Here is a 21,901-nt window from a genome sequence, read left to right as displayed (position 1 = left end):
TATCATCAGCACCATCCTGTAGTAAAGACTTGGTGCAAATTCTGCAAAGGTGAGTATTTACCACAGACACAGCCTTTGCCGTGAAAATTTCCATCAGTTTTGGATACCAGTATAAATAAAATAAAAAGTTGGCACATTCAGGAAATAAAGTGTCTGTGTTCCAGACCATCGTTTTGATTGACATCATCACCCTCAGATAAATGTGGAGGGTTTTTTTGAGTCTGAAGAAGCAAGTCGCATGAAAACGCTTCACATTGAATTAGGTTCTGGCATTGTGCTTTTCCCCCCACCACACGCCTTCCACAGGCTCACGCACACTGCACACCAGCAGCCATCAACATCGTTTTGGGCTGCTGGTCAGTGGTTTGGCACATCAAAGGTCAATACCAGCTCAAAGCAAGGAGAGCAGAACCCATGTCCTGACGTGTTACTTTGTGGTGGTACGGACCAGCCGGTACGTCTCCTCTCAATCCTTGTATGCTCGTGTTGGGGATGTACCTTTATAGAAGATGTTTCTGGTGTTCTCAGGACTGCTCCCTCTCTCAGGGATTAAAATGATATTACCTTTTCTTCGAAGGGTTGAGTCCCGGCTAGAAGAAATGGACAGGGTCTCTGAGCCAATCTCACTTCCCTCCACCGGTGTTACTCTTATCGTAGTGATTCCATGGTGGTGATGCTCACTGTTATCTATGTTGCTCCTTTTCCTGTCACCTGACCCATAACTGTCTTTTAAGGAGTCACAGCTCTCAGAGTCTCTGTTAAGATCATTTAGCTCGTATGTCTGACGAAGGGTGATTTTTTCAGGACCTTTCCATTTCCATGACCCACTTCCTTCACCTTCTGATGGCATCTGAATGACAGGTCTATTATTTTCTGGATGGGCCTCAACTCTGACAATGCTACTTGGCTCATGGTCTGTCAAGGTTTTATACCTGATGGCTCCTGTACAGGTAACTGTGCTTCCCTCTGAACCCTTTGGACTGCCCTGCAGCACTCCTTGCTGCTTAGACATGGCTATCACTTGCATGATTCTTGGCTGACTGTTACTTCTACAGGCAACACTCTTCTCAGCAGCTTTCAGCCATTTTGCTCTAGCTGAACTACTTTTCGGTGATGTGTTCACATTCTCCTGAGTCTCTTCAGGAATATGTACAAGCTGGGATGAGCCAGGACGTGACTGAATAGAGACCCTCGGCCCACCCGAAAGACCTGAGTTGTTACAGCCCGGTACGCTGCCAGGCTGAATTTTCAGGTATTGGCTAGTCGGGCCGTGATGATCGCCGTTTACACCCACTCTAGAAGGTTCTGAGCTTGATCTCATTTCGATAGCCCTTGGTGGTGACTGGCCGGATTCAGTCTCTATCACCTGCAGTGACAACTTTCGACTTTCGTTCTTGTTCTTCCATTGGGAAAGCAGCTGTTTGGAACGGGCAGAATCCATCGAGGCATGTATGGTTGCATTTCGTCTGGCTGGATCTTCCAAGGAAGGTGTGTTGACTCTTGGCAAAGTGTTGCTGAAGGTAACCATGTTTTCCTTTCCCATTGGGCTTCGTGGTGTTATTATTTCTACATCAGCATTTGCTCTCTTGAGATTGGTCAGAGACCCTGTATCTCTGTGGTTTCTATTCAGGATGCTTCCTGTGCGGTGAGAGACGATGCCATCACTGCTGCCACTGTTTTTACCTGGCAGGATTCTGTTGGCATCTTGACTGAGGTCTGTCAAAGACCTTAGAGGTTCTCTGGGAAAATTTTGGTGAAACACGTTCTCATCACTCGGTAAGAAGTTCCCCACAGCATACAAGCCCTGATATTTGAACAGAAGCACCAACAAGAAAAGACAGACAGTTAAAGGTATTTTAGTTACATCCTTCTGCCTTCAAACGAATACTGAGTGATAGAACTAGTCCAGCTTAACTGACAGGGTATGCTCCCTTCCTTTGCCTCACCAGTACGTTCCTGTTCCAAATTCTGTCATCAGTCTGGTACATCTAGATATGGATGAAGTAGTCTCAGCAGGGTAACCAGGGCACATAGTTCATGACAATAAATAGTTGAGCAAAATATTAAACCTCCTTTGGTTTTCTTCATTTTATAAAGCAATAGATACAGCTGAAGAAAGAGTGTTTCTTTACCAAAATAACAAGAGAAGTGTTTGCAGGTATCTAGGCAAAGCTACTTTACAGCTGCACTGCTGTCTGCTCTGATTTACTGAATCTTGTTACAGCTCAAGTTGTTCTCTGCTCTATGGTTCTGCCCTTTCTGCTGCACAGTAAGTGTGTAATACAATATCTACACAATAGGACAATTTGTCAGCTTTAAATCAATTGCTTTCCAAGCTGCACAGAACTGCAACAAGACTTAATTACACAACATTTTCTTATTCAGCAGACTCACTGTAGAATGCTGTCATATTCCACAAAAGGGTCAAGTGCCTGACTGAGTCACTTAGATTACTCATTCATTGTACTCCTTTCAGAGTTACCTGTAGTTTCATGTTATTTCCCTTCCCATTCTTACTGATTTGTAGTTTTCAGGACAGATTTACTGACTACCGTGTACCCAGTACTCTCTGAAGTATGTTGTCATGCAATAGTATATGGAGAAGACCTAAGAAAGAGCATACTTGTTTGTGGATTTCAAACATGGGAACAGCAGCTCCATTTATGACAGTCTACAAGAGATTAATAATTTGAAATAATATTCTCAACGCAGTGCCTTTCTGCTCACAGTGCAATCACAGAAACAGGCTTTAGTAGCTCTTGGGGTTCTGTTATCTGTACTGGTTGCTCTTTCTTCTGCCAGTGTGAAAGCCATTTTTCAACCCCCTGTCCCTGATCACCTTTGTAGATCACCTTTGTATGTACCTTAGATTATCTTATGACAGAAAAAAGGGGGAATAGGATGTTAACTTCTTTTAGTATTATACTAAATTTCATCACTGAAAAGATTCTTATGTCAAAAACTTCCCACGGCTGTTAAGACTCTTCTGTTCTCCTGCCCACAATGGAGCATTAAAAATGTTGTCAGTAGAAGTTCCTGATTGCTCACAGGCACCAGGGTTGATGCTGTGCTGAACAGCTTTCAATCATGTGGAGACCTACTGAAAGCAGTAAGCAAAAGCAAATGCTTGATGAGTGTGGTGGTTTGGCCCTCGTTAGGGGCCAGATGCCCACCAAAGCCACTCTATCACTCCCCTTCTCAGATGGGCCAGGGAGAGGGAAATATAACAAAAGGCCTGTGAGTCAAGGTGGAAGCAATTTAATAAGGCAGGGCAAAAGCAAACAAAAACCTATTCCCTACTTCCATCAGCAGACACTGTCCAGCTGCTCCCTGGGAAGCAGAGCTTCCATACACGTAGCGATTGCTCCAGAGGACAGACACCGTCAACGAATGCCCCCTTCCCCTCTTCCTTCTTTTCTTCAGCTTTTATATCTGAGCTGATGTCACATGGCATGAATAGCTCTTTGGTCAGTTTGGGTCAGCTGGCCTGGCTGTGTCTGCTCCCAGGATCCTGCCCGTCCCTCAGCCTACTGTTGGGGGGAATCCTGGGAAAGCATAGCCTGGTTGCTGTGCAACCACTGCTCAGCAGTAGCCAAAACAGTGCTGTTAGCAACACCCTTCCAGCTACCACTACAAAACACAACACTGCTGCAAAGGATGCTATGGAGAGAACTAACTCCATCTCAGCCAAATCCAATACAATGAGCTTCCTACTGACAGGTACAGGCCTATCCTACATACACCTTTCATAGAATCATAGAATGGACCAGGCTGGAAGGGACCTCCAAAGCTCATCCAGTCTGACCTCCCCGCAGTCAGCAGGGACATCCCCAACTAGATTAGGTTGCCCAGGGCCTCATTGAACCTCACCTTGAATATCTCCAGGGAAGGGGCCTTTACAGAACCCTTTCAAGGTGCTCCATATGTTTCAACCCAGTACAGAGGAAAAGCATAGCAATAACCTGGCTTAGAGGTGTTCTATTTCGAAACTCTGTGTAATTTCCTCAAGAGATTGAAAGAATCACAGGGCTGTAATATTGCCTTTGATTTCTTGCAGGTTCAGCCATTTAATCATCTGAGTTGCTGCATACTAATTCAACCATTTTTTTGAGATCATAAAGCCAACACTGGCAATATAAACTCAGGCTGGAAACAGACACCAACTAATCCAATACTTTTCTTTGCATCACACTTGTGAATGTGGAGGAGAAAGGATGAGTGTCTTTAAGTATTTAATGAAGCACATCATGTTAGATCTGTTCCTCTTTATGATACCAGATGATTATATACCACTTTGTGCATGGTAATGGCACTTTAAATTGAAATATGGATTTGCATTTTCTATTGATTTCTTAAAGAAATTACACATCACATCAGCATCTTAACACTTTTTGACTACCTTTTTCATTCTGGCATGTGACCATGATGAGAGGTTTTCATAAAAAAGTACCAGTGCTCTTAATTACAGCCTTGCCAGTTTCAGTTGCTAAAACTTAACTACAGGAAGATATATTTACCAAATAGAGAGCAATTCCTCCTCCTATGAGAAAGCCACAGTAAACATCAACTGGATGATTCTTGTACTGGGTGATACGAGTCAGACCACATATAATCCCACAGATGATAAAAGCGAAGACCAAGAGTGGTTTCAGAAGTTTTGAGGAGTCTGTTAATGTAGAATTGAAGTACATCTTGAAAAAAATAGAGAAATGAATAAGCAGTTGAAGAGGATATTGATTTCTTGCATTCCCTGTTTCTTTCACACACAGATCAGTATTACACAGTAATACTGAAAAGAATCACTTCAATTTTATTTTACAGCCCAGCTAAATTTTGCTCACTTTGCTGTAGGTAGATCTGAAATCACAAATAATGTATTTCCAAAAGCACAGTCAGCGTTGCTTATTGGCACCAATTAGGATAAGGCTTTTATGCCTAAACACTGTTCACAGTCAGAGATTAAATGTTCTGTAAATGTGACTAAGGAGCCACCGCTTCTGAAACACAGAAGCCAGATGTCATGCCAGATGAAAGCAATAACCTGTTCTAACAAAAGCTATCACCAGATGCTTCAGAGAGACATTTCTCAACTGGAGGCCATATGCCAGGGAGGTTACCAAAATGAAGTGGAGGTTCATCAGTATTATTCCAGATTTTGGCCTTTTCCTGGACAGAATAAACATTGGCCAGCTCCCAGTCCATGCACAATTCCACTACCTAATTTGATTAACTAATTACTCTTGTTGTTTTCCTCTGATTTTTAAAACATGAGTGATAGAATTACTATTTTTTTTCCTTTGTACTATAACCTCAGCTAAGTGGTCACTCACGCAAACATTCAAGCCTGTACTGAAGAAATGTCATTGGTCAGATGTGGAAAGTCAGCTGTGATAGCTGCAGCATGTCCTGCATTTCCCTGCTAGTTACTGATGCCTTTTATTCCCTTGCTTTGCAGTGGCACCTTGAAGGCCTCTGGGAGCGATTGTGCCAGTTCATCCATGCTGCAATTCTATGGAGGTCAAATGAAACTACATCACATAAATGCCTGTTCCTTAATGCCTCAAGCTTGAAAGTGAGGACAGCAATAAAGAAAAGGCAGAAGGCGTAAAGGTTAATTTGAATGGTAAGTTAAAATATCAGCCAGCCAGACTGATAAGCACTGCATTTTATATGTGAATAATATGAGGCATCCAATTACACTTTTTGTTGCTTACTAACAAAGGAATTGAAGCAATTGAATCTTTTCTGTATTCTTAATAGAGCTGTTTTAATTTTATCTGTTAGTATTTTTATTGTACTTTCAAACCTGGAAGGGTAAAAACTTCTGTCTGGGACATCCAGGCTGTACACAAGGCTTTACAATATAGAGCAAATGACTTTCTGACTTCTGTCTTGTGCTAATGAAAATGAACAAAGTTGGCTACTCACCGAAATGTACACTGCTGCAAAGGCTGCCAGGGTGGCATGTTGAGAAGGGAAGGATTTTCTGCCAAGGAAAAAGACTCAAATTATGCTTCTCAGTTCAAACACACTGTGCTCATGTTCACTTGAAAAAAAAACTGGGTGGTACAGTCACTTTCAGCTTATACTTCCTGAGCAATACATGATCAATCAGTAACACTTAATTGCTGAATTTCTTTTCTATGTTCTGGAGAAAGGATCAATGTTAATGAAATGCCTTTGTTTTGAAGTTAAGTATGCAGCATGGTATTTTTTTGTGTGTTAAGAAAAGTGTGTCTACTAAGACAACAGTGGGAAAGGCTAAAGACCAAATGCTTGATTCAGAGAAATACCTATACGTTTATTTCTATAATTAAATTAACATAATCATTTTTTAATAACTACCTAATTACACAACTTATTTAATGCATGAACCTTTATCATATGATTATTCTCACTGATTTCTCAAGGACTCTTTTCAAAGTAGGGCCTAACTTCATCAACTACATTAATCATCTTCACAGAATTACAGAATCACAGAATGTTAGGGGCTGGAAGGGACCTTGAGACATCCAGTCCAACCCCCTGCCAGAGCAGGAGCACCTAGTGCAGATCACACAGGAACTCATCCAGGCAGGTCTTGAATATCTCCAGATATTCAAGAGACTCCACAACCCCCCTGGGCAGCCTCTTTCAGTGTTCTGTCACCCTCAGATGGGAAAAAACTTTTCCTCATGTTTCCATGGAACTTCCTATGCCTCAACTTCCACCATTGCCCCTTGGGCATCACCCAGCAGAGCCTGGCTCCATGCTCTTGGCACTCTGCACATCTTCATCAACATGAATGAGGTCACCCCTCAGTCACCAAGCTCAAGAGCCCCAGCTCCCTCCGTCTCTCCTTATAAGGGAGATGTTCCACTCCTTTGCTGCTCTAATAACAGGGCAATGACAGGCTGACATTCTTCTGAGAGAGATACAAGCTACACCCTTATTTGCTGCATCTTGAGGTTTATTTTTTAGGTTTCTGCACTTTATAACATGATAGGAGTGAAGGGATCACAAGAACATGGAGAAGGTGTTTAAAGAGTTAGCAGGCCCCTTCCTGAAGCCCAGAACAAGAGGGTAAATGAAAATATGTCACAGAATCACACAGAATCACAGAATCAACCAGGCTGGAAGAGACTCAGTAGGCAGTATCAGGTGTATTCTTGAAACTGCTGAGGGCCTTCTGCTCCCATTGAAAACATGGGGACTTGAATGGCATGTACTGGATCTCGAGTCAGAAACTACAGATATGAACATTAGAAGTGACAGCATAGCTTCTACTTCTCTGACCATGAAAAGGAGGTTTTGTTTAAGTAGCAGTTACAAAGAACTATCACAAGTTTATCTAACATTTTAACATTAGAATCACAGAATATTAGGGGTTGGAAGGGACCTTTGGAGATCATCCAGTCCAATCCCCCTACAAAAGCAGGATCACCTAGGGCAGGCCACACAAGAATGCATCCAGAGAAAGCCTCCAGAGAAAGAGAGTCCACAACCTCTTCTGAGCAGCCTGTTCCAATGCTTCATCACCCTGACCATAAAGAAGTTTTTCCTCATGTTGAGATGGAACTTCCTGTGTTCCAGCTTTGGAACTTCCTGTTGTTCCTTGTCCTGTTACTGGGCACAACTGAGAAGAGATTGCCACCTTCATCTTGACACCCACCCCTCAGATATTTATAGACATTACTAAGATCCCCTCTTAGCCTTTTCTTCTCAGACCAAACAGCCCCAGGTCTCTCAGTCTTTCCTCAGAGGAGAGATGCTCCACTCCCTTAATCATCCTTGTAGCTCTCTGTTGGACTCTCTTCAGTAGATCCCTGTCTCTTGAACTGGGGAGCCCAGAACTTAGTCTTCTTATAAAGTTCTTATAGACTCATTTCAATCCTCTGAAAACAACAAAAGAAAAGTGATGGGAACATGAAGAGGAGATTTTTTACACAGCAAAGCAAAAACTGATCTGGGGGTGGATTCAGTAACACCTGTTCTGTAGCAGACATCTAGTTCATAGGCTGTAGAAGCCATAAAAAACTTTTACGACTTTTGAGATCTAGAAGTTAGGAAGGTGCAATGAAGATGTATAGTAGTTTGTATCTGTGTATGTATCTCCTTTCAAAGGCATGGACTTGTAATGGGTATGTCTATCTTGTGACCACAGCCGACATGTTCACCTGAGAAAGCTCAGCTTGGGATAAACGCTTGAACAATCATTCAGCTTCACAGATTTTGCCTCCCTAACTGGGCTCTGTGTATAGCCATTTTCCTAGCAGCACCTGAGTTAGCCAGTTTAGCAACAATTGAAACTCAGCACTTCATCTTTAGACAAAGCCATTTACTGCAAACCAGCAGAGTCTACTTTCTAGATTTCCTTCCTCTGCCTTTTGCCTTGTTGGTTCTGAATAATTCATTTGCAATTAAATGTGTGCAGTGCAACTCAGTGTGAACGCCACACTGCTGACCTGAATTTGAGCCCATGGCTCCAGCAGGTTCATGACCAGCCAAGATGAAATCAGCACCATTCCTTTTTTGTTTCTAAAGTCAGATTTAAGTTACTCTTCTTCGGTTTTTTGCCCCACTTCTGAACAAACCTTTCACCAACAGTATCCCTGGGGAACAAGGTGAAGGCTGGCAAGAGTAGGATAAAGACATGAAAAGGCTGTGTGTGTTTATAATGCCTGATCAACTCCTCTGCAAGTTTTCACAGAGACATAAATCTGGTTGCAGTCCCTGTGGAGCTAATAAATAGATCTGATTCATGAACTTTATTATCACTCAGAACTTAACCTTAATTTGATGGCCTTTTTATACTATATAAGGTATGTCCCTATGCTACAGTTGATTTTCTCTTTTATTTTCTATTCACATGCTTTCAGGGCAAGCACAGGCAAGCTAAATGCACTCTGTGTACTCTCTAGCAGTGACAGTACTTTTGTTCCTCTATTTGTTATCTTCTACTCTACAATGATAATAATTCAAACTAAAAATAAGTAGCCTCTTTTATGGCTCTGTATTGAAAAGGTGAACAAAGATCTCAAAGAAAACACATCTTGAACTCTAAATGCTCATGCATGAGGATCTGTAGAGAGAAAGCAATGATAAGAGTCATGCTGAGAGACAGACTCATACTGAGTCAGAACATCAGAAATGACAGAGGTAGAGAACTCACTGGAGATCTGAACAGAAATCACTGAAAAGGCTCTTTGAAGATAAATAGAGGAAAAATGGACAAAGGAAACCACTGGCTATTTGGGGATGTTGCAGAATAATCAGCTGGATAATTATGTATTTTCTCTGCTTTTCATGGAGGGGGTCTGGAGGCAAATCTCTGGAGCCAAAGTTTCTGGGAAGTACAAACTAAAAATGAAGGCCATGAGAAATCTCAGAAGAACATATTCCTTACAAACTGAAATTACTGAAGTCAGATTAATCTCCTGGGCTGCAGAAGTTACACTGTAAGTCCTGATGTAGCTGACTGAAGGAAGTATTGGCCCAGCAGTAAGTTTGGATTGCTTTGGTAAAATTGAGTCAGGCATAAGGAAGCAACAATTTAATAAGGGAAAAATGAAATAAAAGAAGGAGAAACTGAAGGTGATGCCAGAATAGCCAAATGTGTCCTCTGTGATGGGAATCAATTTGAGATATCAATATTGTCATCTTCCTAAAGAAGCAGAAACACACAAACACTAATTGCTTAGTCTTACTATGTCACAACTGATTCAGCTGTTTTGGGAAGTGGTGATATTTAAACTTAGGAGTGATCACTGCTTTTGGAATGGCTACAGGCAGTCAATTCAGAGCAGCAGGTGTCATGTTTGAGATGATAATGAACTGGATGAGATGAAATAATGGAAGTTTTTCCACCTGCTCACATGTAAAGCTACACTGATTTCCCTGGGACACCAGGTAGGTGCAGGACACTGCTTGCCAGCATCAGGCTTTAGTGGCAGCATCCCAGTAACAGTGAACAGTTATGGGAAAAGAGGCAGTGATGTGAAGGCTGATAGAGTAATTCTGGTTAGGCCTTTTAGCAAAATTATTGTCACCAAGTTATTTAAATTGAAAAGATATGGCAAATTAATCAGTGCTAATTATGAGTCCTAGCCCACTAGACATACTTAAGACCAAAGCCATCAAATAAATGAGTGTCTTTAAATAGCAGTGAAATCAGTTTGTCCCAGTGAAAGGAGACAGATCACGAGATCTGCTGCAAGATACTTAGAAAGTGAGTGATCTCATGATTCCCAAGTGTGTCAGCCATTGAAATAAATGGAAAAGCAAACAAACTGGGGGAGAGATGCCTAACATATATGGCAAAAATGTAATGCCACGAGGCATCCAGTTAACACAGAAGCTAGTATCCAGGGCTGCCTACAGAACAAGGAGTGCACAGCTCTGGTGAAGTGTAGGTGACTGAAATAACACAGCTTCGTGTCTACTGATCAGGTACATGGAGAAATGATGCAGCTGAGTCAGGCAGACTTTGTAGTCATTTCAAGCATTCTGTAATTTCGCTCTAACTTCTTCTGGAGAGCAGGAGATTTAAAAAAGTAACAAAATTCTGAAGGACTGCAAGACATTCAAACATTCGATGACTAACAGGCAATAAAGATTAACCTGGTGTGAAAAAGATATCAGAAGACGACTCTTGTAATCAGTAAAGAGCTTCATGATTTCTCAGTAGTGTAATGCTTGTATTTAGGACACTTGATGTCCTTGAACTAAAAGTAATAGATGTCTTGGAACAATACTACTTACTGACTTAGATCTTCAGAGTCCTTGTTTAAATCTATGACCTGCCATTAGTAATTGAATTATCACTATTTTATCATATTGAGTTTGTTTAAAGTAAGATATGTAGTCTGGTTCCTATATTAATGTGAATGATATCCATGTCCAAAACTACTATTAGAAATGTCTCTCCTGGCTAAGTAATGAGGCTAAAGACTAAATGATCAAGGAGGACAAACCACCAGTCAGAAACAGTATGAAACAAAAGGCATGCAGTTGGGAACACACAATTTGCACTGTTGCGGTCTTCCTCTACCAAAAAGGCTTTTTCAGTGCTGTTGTTCTGGGAAACATCCAATGGTAATTTATTTTACTTTCAGCCTTTGCAGTCAGGGACTAGGCTAAAGTTCCCCCTTCAAACTGTAACAGCTGTCAGTAGAAAAAACTTGATCAAGTGGAGAAACAGAAAACAAAGAAATTCCTCTAACAAATCCAAACCCCAAGCCTGACAAACCAAGAACAAAATGACAGAACAGTAATGTACGTCATACAGAAGCCTCGGATAAATGCCTTGGGTGACTTCTTCCCCTGCCTCTTATGGGGAGATGAAGCCAGATCCCACTGGGAAAAGCAGTAGAAGCTGTACATATTGGTAAGTGCACAGGAAATTGTCTCCTTTGAAGGAGGGAAAATAACTAACTACTAACAACTGTGCTTCAGAATCTGACAAAGGCTTCCTTCCAAAGCCCACTGGCCTAGTCTGTACAGAAAACTGAACATCATAGAATCATAGAATTGTTAGCATTCAAAGGGACCTCAAGGATCATCCAGTTCCAACCCCTCTGCCATGGGCAGGGACACCTCACACTACAGCAGGTTGCTCACAGCCACATCCCTCCTGGCCCTCAAAACCTCCAGGGATGAGGCTTCCACCACCTCCCTGGGCAACCTGTTCCAGTGTCTCACCACCCTCATGGGGAAGAATTTCTTCCTAGCATCCAATTTGAATGTCCCCATTTCTAGTTTTGCTCCATTAATATAAATCCCTCAAAACACACTTCTTCTGGCACTTTCATTATAAAAAACTGACAAAAATAATTGTAGACTTTAACTAGCAAAAAAAACCCCAAACCTAATCTGGAAACTAGGACAGAAAATCAAAAATAAAACATATACGATGAAGGATAGAACCAACCTTCCAGCATTGATAATATTGAGATCAGCTCCTGAGCAAATATCTTCCACAACATAGGAATTCTCTGAGCAGGATACGTTTAGGGATGTATAGTTGGGCTTGCAAACAGTCAGGAAATATGGTGCCTGATATCCTGTTGATAGTTGTATAATATCAGTAACAAGAGCAGTAGAACAAAGACCAAACACATGAACACCTAGGAGAGAAATCAATAGAGCTTGTTAACGTTATTATAGGCATAGATCAGCTTGTGACAAAATACATTCAGTGGAATGCTTGTGTCATTGGACCTGAGAGAATTGAACTGAAGAACTAAGACTTTTTTATTCCTTATAAAAGCTGATTGCAAAGTTGAGTGTAAAACATCAGATTATTTATGCTCATCTTTTTGTTGTATTTCATGCTGATGGCTTGATGTTCTCCCTCTTTTCACAACATGCTTTCACAAAGGTGAACTGCACTGGAGGTGATTCAGTTTGGAAAGCAGCTCTCTGAACTGACTGAAGGACAGCCAACTATTTGAGGAGAGCGTATGTGCTCATCCAGTCCTTGGACTTGCCCTCTGGGATACAAGCTCCTTAATAACATGGACAGCTTCCCATTAGATCACTACACTGAGTGAGGCCCTGTTCTCTTTTCACCACCAAGGACACATCATCTGTCAGTAACTTTGGCTACTTTCACACCTCTTGTATTTCTTGAGTACCAAGTCCTTGCCACAAGTCCAACTATTTCCCTTTATGGTAACTGGTCAATTTTTCTGTTTGGTTAACAATACCAAATTCACATGACACCTGAAGTAAATGCAGTTGCTTTACTGAGCATTTTCAACTGCTTTTCCCCTAAAGATTTACCTTTAATTCTCTGCTGGTATCCATATAAATAAATATATTTTTCATCTTAAAATTGGAAGAATGCTAAAGTCATTAAAATATGAAAGAAACTGCAAATTAAGAGCATGACCCAAGAGTGAAATTGATACACCTTTCAGCTTGTCTCCTTTGGTGACGGGATGGGATGCCAGACAGGAGAACTGGAGGGCATGGGGTACCTTTACAGTCCTCCTTGCTGATGTTGTGTACTGTCCCCTCTGCTCACTTCCTTACTGCTGCACCTAGGAGGATGCTTTACTGGTCACAGACTGTATAACTTCTCCTGTCCCTGCTTGCCAGGGTACAGAAACCTAGTGTACAGAAACCTACTGGGTTTTCAGCCTGCTGTCCTGCAGCTTGTCTTTGCCTAGGCTGCCCTCAGTAATGAAACATCTGTGGAACAGGGAAAGCCTTTCCTTCAGTCACTCATTGCTAGAGGAAGTTAACTGTAAGAATGGGAACAAAGTCCAGCTGCCTTTTCAAATTCAGTTTTCATAAATGAGAATGAAACCAAAAGTAAAACAAAAGAATTCAACCTGTTCCTTTCTACCAAGAGGTTGCTAGATTCTAGCCCTTTTTCAAGGGGTGGATAATCACATCCTAGAAAAGAATGTTTTTTACTGTCTTGTTGAATGCTGTGTCAGGAGGGGGCACTGAAGCCAGGCAAGGGAAACTATACACTGAAACTATTAAGAGGAAGCCAGCTCAAGGTGGGCAGACAAAACCAAATGATTCTTTTAGAAACATTGAGAGTGAAAATGGAGAGTGTAGATGGCTGCATTACTGAGCACGGGGCTGCTCTGCTGCTCCATTTTACAGTTTCTTCTCACATTTTCTGGCAGAAGATCTATACCAGTGACAGTCCTGCACTGTTCTAAAAGACTGATTCAGAAAAGTAAAGCTACATGGTGAAAACTGAATGTGGATGGAAAACTTCTTCGTGACTGACATTTGAAACCCACCAACAAATCTGACAGCTCGTCTAAGAAAAGAATTGAAGTTGCATCCTCCTGCATTAATATTGGCTTCTGTTCCAATCCCATTTCTTCTTTTGGACAGGCAACAGTAGAGTATTCCTTCTCCTATCATTATCTGTAATGACAAAGGAGCTGTTAAATGTAGCAGTTACTCAGAAGACACTGATTCACTTTAAAGGTTTAAGATGCAACTGTACCGCAACCAATGTCACCCACTGGCATGTATTTGCCTTAACAGATTGGTAGCAATATGAAAACATTTAATAATGCAGCTTAGCCTGGGTGAGGGCAGGCAAGAAGGTGGCACTGAAATTAAATGCAAGTGGCATACAGTATGCAGTGCTCAGTGGAATTGGGGTCTTGATCCACAGCTGAAATTTTATGCATCTACAACTTTGCCTCTAAAATAAACGACAGCCACCGCAATCTTTTAGTGCTCCTGAGGTGGTTCTAGCACTTAGTCTTGGCCTCAGGCCTAGCAGTTCCTAGCAGCTTCTAATTACATGACAGCCTGCTCTTCTGTTTAATTTGGCTTGGGTTTTAACCAGATCCACAGCAGCAGAAAAACTTCTGTCCTTATGGTCCCTCTGAACACGCCAAGCAAAACAGATTATTACTGAAGCCCTAGACAAGAGTTTATAAAGAGGAGAATAGAAATGACAAATGGTGCTCCTCGTTGGAAAATCCAGATCCACTGACACATTTGCAGTCTCAGGTTTGATTTTAGTCTGGTTCAATACTGCAATAATTTGGATATCTGTATAGGGCTTGTACAGAGTTCAGAAGTAGTGTTGGGTTGAAATATGGAAATTAATGAGGCAGTTCTCTCCTCTGAGAGGAGATTCAATCTTGTCTGTCTGTAGATGCACTGAAAACTAATACCTACGATGCACAGAGAATCACAGAATGTATCTGGTTGGAAGAGCCCTCCAAGCTCATCCAGTCCTACCCTTGACCCATCACTGCAGGGTCAACACTAAACCATGTCCCTAAGTGCCAGCTCCACACACTGCTTGAACAACTCCAGGGTTGGTGACTCTACCACTGCCCTGGGCAGACCATCTCAATGTTTGAGAACCCTCTCTGTCAAGAAATACTTCCTAATACTGAGCCTAAACCTCCCCTGGTGCAGCTTGGAAGCATTTCCTCCGGTCCTGTTGCTTGCCACCAAGGAGAAGAGGCTGCCCCCTCCTTGCTCCAACCTCCCTTCGGGGTACTGTAGCTTACAGTGCAATGAACTGCTACAGCATCCGAATTGTGCTCAATCTGCTCTACTTACCAATGATGGTTGTGCATGCTAACACCCCTCAGCCTAGGAGAAGGCAGATGCAATGGACAAGCTTAGTCTTAACTCTTCAAATATTTAATAAATTGAAATTTGTTTTCTTTGGCAGAAAAAGTAAAGTAATGAAGGTTGTCTCATTATATGGAAAAGTCAGTGTTAAGTGACTTTAATTAGATGAGAATTCTGGTCACTATTATCTGTCTTTATTTGGTCAATTTACAGCTGAAATTTCCTGGAGAAATCACAAGTATTTTAAACTTAAAAAACCAGAAAAACTCCAACGGTTTTTAGCCATGCTCTAGGGAATGTCTGGCACAGGGTAAAACACCAGAGAGATGGATTAGATTGTGTGATAGAGGAGAAAACTGGGAACATCAAGGCTTATAGCAAGGAAAATTCAGAGGCTGGTATTTCCAAGGAAACAAACTCCTACAACAGGGAAGGCAGTAGGACTGAAAACTGCCAGCAGTGAATTTCTCGCCTTGTGAGTTGATTTCCCAGCTCAATGTAATTTAATTTCCTGGTGATGTCTGTTAGAAAGCACATTGTTACATTTAAGGAGGTTTTTAGTCAGTGACTGATAAGGGTTTGAACCTACACTGATGTGATTAAATAACTGATTCTAGTATTTCTGTATTAATATCTAAGGAGGAAAATGAATCAGAAGATAGATTCACAGTGCCTTGAACCAAAAGGAAATCATGTTGCAGTTCAGGTGCATCCATATTCCAGACACAAAATATCCATGTTGGTTCATTCCACAGAAGCCCACTGAAGTCTTCATAATTTCCAAATTTCATCTATGCCACAAGCTATGAGACACATGTCAATAAAACAAGGAGTCATTTTCTGTAGCACTTCAGGGCTGTAACACAGACCTGATTAAAAGCAGCTGCTGCATAAATCCCAAATCCACACAGATCCTTCTGGAATAATGGCTTGGGAAAATAAATTACAAAATATTAGATTTGCTGTTAAAAAATTTACTTTAAAATGAGTAGATTTAGTATGTTCTTCAGTCTTGCAAAAAAAATGAGTTCTATCAACAGAAATGACAGAAAAATATTAAGTCCTATTCCAATGTCTACACAAGGCTTTAAGGAGGGATTGAGACAGGAATTTGCTTGTCAGCTCCTTTGCCCCTCCTTTCTTATCTTTTCTTATTTGCACTCTTTGGTAATGTTTAGACCCCTGTATTTCATTGAGTCTTGATGACCTTCTGCCTCATACTGCAGTAAGTACCCAAACTACAGAGGCCAGTATATGCTAAGTTCCTCACATAGCTCATGCTTTTATTGTGTATTTTCTAGGTTTTATAAAGTGTGGAATGAACTGAAATGTTAGTGAAAGCTAAAGTATAAAATGCCACACTCTACATGATGACAATCACAGAATCACAGAATGTTAGGGGCTGAAAGGGACCTTGAAACATCATCCAGTTCAATCCCCCTGCCAGAGCAGGAGCACCTAGAGCAGATCACACAGGGACACATCCAGGTGGGTTCTGAGTATCTCCAGAGAAGGAGACTCCACAACCCCCCTGGCCAGCCTCTTCCAGTGTTCTGTCACCCTCACAGGGAAAAAAATTTTCCTCCTGTTTCCATGGAACTTCCTATGCCTCAGCTTCCACCACTGCCCCTTGTGCTGTCATTGGGCATCACCCAGCAGAGCCTGGCTCCAGCCTCTGGGCACTCCCCCTGCACATCTTTATCAACAGCAATGAGGTCAATGTCACAGTTGTTAATATCTCTGCATTAAGTTTTGTTGGCCTGTTTCTCCAGAGATACAGGGAAGGACTGGACAAATAATCCCTAGTTTTTTACTTCAGAAGTGATATCAATCAATAAAGAGCTGATGCTCTATGCTATCTTCAGTGCCTTTCATTAAGGAGGTTGTGTTTTTTGCACTATCAGAGCCCATTCTACAACTAACACAAGCCTCACCCTCATGGTCACACTAATGCAAACAAACTCCCCCTTCCTAAGGCTTGCAGCTTTTAAGCAGCTGTACTTCAAAGCTTCAGGATTTACTTTCTTTACCCATCTTGTTTGATAGGCATGCTCAAGTGTGAGTCCCTCACATGGCATGGTTTTGGGTAGTTGCCTATGCTGCTGGTAGGAAAAGGATTCAATCAAGAGTAACATTTTTTATTGCAAACTTGATGCAATGCTTAAATAATTTAGCAGTAATCAAAGCTTTAAATTAACTTTCCATAATGAAATGGGCATTTGTCATGTTGATCAAAGATGTCTGATGTTACCTAGGCTTGTTGACACAAACTCTCTGAAGGAAAAATTTGCTTTTAGCACCCTACTTTAGCCCAGGTGAACCTATATAGATTCCCTCCATGGTTGTTTCAGGAAAAGTCCGTTTTGTAGTTACCAGAAACACTGCCCAAACCTAGAAAAAGCTCAGCCAAACTGCAAATAAAAGCAAGTTTGGGGTTTATCACAGTTTTTGGTTTTTGCTGCAAGTGTCTGCACCAGGAACACTGAGAGCCTTAGCTCCCAGCTCCTAAATGAGTACAATTTTTAGCCTGATGATTGTGCAAAATCCTTCAAAAATGGTTTCTAAAGCAACCAAAACCAGGAACAAGAGTTCAGTTAAAAAACAAAACAAAACAAAACAAAAAACCCACAAAAAAAACAAAACACAAACCCCAACATTCTGGAAAGCAAAGAGAGAGCACCACTTGGTGATTTTTCCATGGGTATTACATTCTGTGGATATTGAAATTGCAAATTGGCTGGTATTGCAAAAGCAGTGAACTGGTTGAATGTAAGGGAATTCAGAAGAGCTGGCAGCAGAGATGCATTTGCAGCTGGCCTTAGAGAAGTGCCTAACTGAGATGTGCAGTCATTGCTGTCAGGGGAGTGAGGAGACCCTTTCAGAAGGTTGATTCAGTTTTTTGGGTGTGTGCAATTACCCACTCAAGGTGGTGTTTGCTCTCCACTTGCCAAACAGGAGTGGTGTGAGAATAAGGTTTCTATATGAGCTGCTTAAAACCAGACACAACGAATTCCCCCTAGTGTATATGTAAAAGTCAAGTCTTTCATTTTAATTTGACACAGCAATTCAAGCAGGGACAATACTCACCTATATCAGAAAATGTATCTATTCTTTCTGTAACATAGTGGCCAAACTGCTCATATTCTGACAGGACATTTCTGTTCTGCTGAAATGATTTCCTTCCTTTGAGGGAATGATCAAACCAGCCTCCTTTTTCCTATTCTTAAGGACTATTTGGCAATTTAGAGGAGTCCCAGCGCTATCTGGAAAAGTGTAATTGGTTTCACTGAAACAGCTGCTACACCTTCTCACTGCATAAAGCTAGTTCTAACAGAAGTTCAGGGATGTAAATGAAAGTTCCAGCAAAGTCTTGAGTCCAGCTGGAGGTGTCCCTGCTCACTGCAGGGGGATTGGACAAGATGACCTTTGAGGGTCCCTTCCAATCTGTGAATCTGTGTGAGTCTGTGATGTATCTCAGAGTATGGAGAGGTCCTGTCTGTAAAAGTTCAGCTATTTGTACAGCACAAGAAGATAATCCAAGCTATTCTCATCCAACTGCAGGTGCAGTTCCTTAACATGAATGCCCACAGTCAGGATTGTGTGAGTAGATGAAGTGCTACAGGTAATGTTTCAAGTAGCGCATCTCCTTTGGTGACAGAATAAAAAATGGATTTAAAATCCTAAAGCAATTAGCCTGGAAGGCACTCTGAAGCCTCACTGAACCCAAATTTTCTTTGTGCCACCTGAAACTGTTCAAAATCTTTACTAAGTGCCAGCACCACCTCAAACTTACCGTAATTGATGGTCCAGCAAAAACCAGACTAAGCAACATCAAGAAGGGCACAGACTCTTGTGTAGGTTCAATGTATGGCATACTCAAACTCTTGTCATAGCAATTAAATCCAGAGTGAACTGGCTTGAAGACATCAGTAAGTTCAAGAAAATAGAGGCTAACAACAGAAGATGCCAATATGGGCAACTAGAAGAGAAGAAAGCAACAAGTTAGTGTTTAGAAATGGAACAGCAATGCTTTTGCCAAAACAACACAGTCTGTTAATAAACCTCAGAGATGTCTGCCATTTGCATCTCACTGCTGCCTGTCATACCCCTTTTACCATCGTTAAATAATTAACTCTCTAGAGATAGCACACTACTCAGCTGATATCATGTAATCCTGGTTGTCAAGCTCATCAAAACACCCAGTCCAACCTTCAGATCACAGTATCACAGTATCAGAGTACATTAGAGGGACCTCCAGAGACCATCGAGTCCAACCCCCCTGCCAGAGCAGGATCACCCAGGGGAGTCTGCACAGGAATGCATCCAGGTGGGATTGGAAAGTCTCCAGAGAAGGAGACTCCACAGTCTCCCTGGGCAGCCTGCTCCAGGGCTCTGTCACCCTCACTGCAAAGAAGTTTCTCCTCACATTGAGGTGAAACCTTCTATGTTCAAGTTTGAACCTGTTGTTCCTTCTTATTCCTGTGCACCACCCAACAGAGCTTGGCTCCCTCCACTTGACACCCACCCCTCAGCTATTGGTAGACATTGATCAGATCCCTCTCAGCCTTCTCTTCTCCAGACTAAACAGCCCTCAGTCTCAGTGTCTCTTCACAGGGGAGATGCTCAAGTCTCCTAATCATCCTTGTAGCTCTCCCTTGGACTCTCTCCAGCAGGTCTCTGTCTCTCTTGACCTGGGGAGCCCCAAACTGGACACAGGATTGCAGGTGTGGTCTCAACAGGGCAGAGGAGAGAGGTAGAAGAACCTCCCTAGCCCTGCTGGCCACACTTTTCTTGCTGCACCCCAGGATCCCATTGGCTCTCTTGGCCACAAGGGCACATTGTTGTTCCATGCAGAACTTGCTGCCCACCAGCACTCCAAGGTCTTTCTCTGTGGAGCTGCTCTCCAGCAGGGCAGCCTCTAACCTGTCCTGGTGCCTGCTGTTATTCCTCCCCAGATGCAGGACCCTGCACTTGTCCTCATTGACCTTCATGAGGTTTGCCTGCACCCAGCTCTCAGCCTGTCCAGATCTCATTGGATGGCAGCACAGCCTGAGGGGTGTCAGTTTTGTATCCTCAGGAACTTGCTGAGGGTGCACTCAATGCACTCAGCCAGGTCGCTGATAAAGATATTGAACAAAACTTGACCCAGTACTGATCCCTGGGGAACACCACTGGCCACGGGCCTCCAAGCTAACTCTGTGCCATTGATGACAACTCTCTGAGCTCTGTTGTGGAACCAGTTTGCAACCACCTCACACAGACCAAACATCTGTGCCACATTTCCTGAGCTTTTCTATGAGGATATTATTGGAGAAAGTATCAAAAGCTTTACTGAAGTCAAGGTATGACATCCACCGCTCTTTTTCTTCATAATCAAGCCTTTTCAGCTCTGAGTCATTAATAGACAACTTTGATTTTTTAATGTTTTTTATAGAAACTATTAGCACTGCAGTCTCCCATGTGGGGCCTCAGTCTTCTGCAGCTCATCATCACCCTTTCTGGACCTTCAGCAGCTCTCTGTAGTGTACATAACAGTGTTTCAAAGTAACAGTTAACAAAAAACCAAACATCAGTGCTTCCCTAGAATCTAAATAGTGTTCTGCCTTCACACATACATTGTGCAGTTCCGTCAAAAAAGCAATTCACTTTGGCACGGCTCAGTCTGCTTAGAACCATGATGACTACGGTTCACAGTTCTTCTATCCTTTAACATTTAGTGATTTGACCATTTTCAATTACTTCCAGTAATTTATGAAGAGGAAAGTTGTCCCCTCTGGGCATAAATTCACCCCATCTTGCCACCAGCTCCTGAAAGCACAGATTCAACCAGAAAGCCTCTGTGGAAGAAAGTTATTCTCCCACATAAGAAATACCAAACAGGCCTTTTGAAGCCATTGGTTTATAAGGAGGCCCTGCTCGCAGGATGGGCTTAAGGGCATTAAGTCAATTTTGGCAGGAGACATAAGGGTTGAGATAAATGGGAAGAGGATTCAGTTAGGGCTTGAAGCTTGTTAAGAAAGTTTTGTGTAAGTTTTCTTTTGTTGTTTGTTTTTTTTTTTTTTCCTGGGGGATTCTGTATGTGCCTGCAGTGGTACATGGAAAAGGAAGCATAAAGCAGTTTGCAAAAGACAAGGGAACAAGAGAAAGAGAGAGCTGTTAGCTCTTTCACCTCTTACCAGGCCTTTAGAAGACAGCCAAGGTCAGTGGATGGAACTAGCAAAGGCCTCAGGGAGGCGAGGAAAAATCTCTCCTCCCCTGTCCAGGCCTATGTTTCAGCCTTGAGGAACAGATGCTCCCCTGTCTGAGGGACTGAATCTGAGAGCTGGCATACCCTGTGGTTTCATGACCACAGGGAGGACATGAGGCAGTGGGATGGAAAATCCACTTCAATTCTAGCTTCATGAGTACCTGAATTACAGGGGAATTCTTCCCCAAAGTTGCTGCCTCAATTTCATGGGGAAGATTACCCAAGAAGAGCAGACAAGCTGATTCTTCTGATTCTTCTGAATGGGCTCCCAAAGCATCTTTATGAGATGCAGGTGACTCTGATCAGAATTAGAGGGGCCCTGCCTCCAACCAGATGAGAGAGGTGTAACTGGGTTTATTAGACTATATGGAACCAATGCTTTGGCAGGTTGGAGAGGTGGAACCTCTCTGTATTTCTGGTGTGACAGAGAGATCTCCACTCCCCCATGCGCTGGAAGCTGAGCACTGGAAAGCCTTAAGTTTGCTTTCACTTGGAAAGGTGGAAGGAGTCATTGGACTCAACTGCCCCACTCAACTGCCCCAGGGGTGGAAACACAGCCCCATGTTTTGGACTGCAGTGCAACAAGAGTGGAGCTCCAGAGCA

General features: G+C 42.3%; 1 protein-coding gene across 2 annotated transcripts in view; it reads right to left on the bottom strand.

Annotated features, from left to right (window-relative positions):
- Positions 1 to 466: 466 nt before the first annotated feature.
- Positions 467 to 21,901, bottom strand: part of PLPPR4 (phospholipid phosphatase related 4) — a 33,773-nt gene continuing 12,338 nt past the window's right edge. The window contains exons 2-7 of one of the 2 annotated variants that reach the window (XM_054384342.1): positions 18,845 to 19,030; positions 13,743 to 13,872; positions 11,909 to 12,104; positions 5,929 to 5,986; positions 4,518 to 4,691; positions 467 to 1,804 (exon numbers count right to left, since the gene is read on the bottom strand). In XM_054384342.1, the coding sequence (XP_054240317.1) occupies positions 467 to 1,804; positions 4,518 to 4,691; positions 5,929 to 5,986; positions 11,909 to 12,104; positions 13,743 to 13,872; positions 18,845 to 19,030 (2,082 nt within the window). The remainder of the gene's footprint in view (positions 1,805 to 4,517; positions 4,692 to 5,928; positions 5,987 to 11,908; positions 12,105 to 13,742; positions 13,873 to 18,844; positions 19,031 to 21,901) is intronic. The other variant, XM_054384343.1, reaches the window with a different exon arrangement.

This window comes from Indicator indicator, chromosome 10 (genome assembly GCF_027791375.1).
Source record: "Indicator indicator isolate 239-I01 chromosome 10, UM_Iind_1.1, whole genome shotgun sequence".
NCBI classification, from domain to species: domain Eukaryota; kingdom Metazoa; phylum Chordata; class Aves; order Piciformes; family Indicatoridae; genus Indicator; species Indicator indicator.
This window is presented reverse-complemented; position numbering and strand designations above follow the sequence as displayed.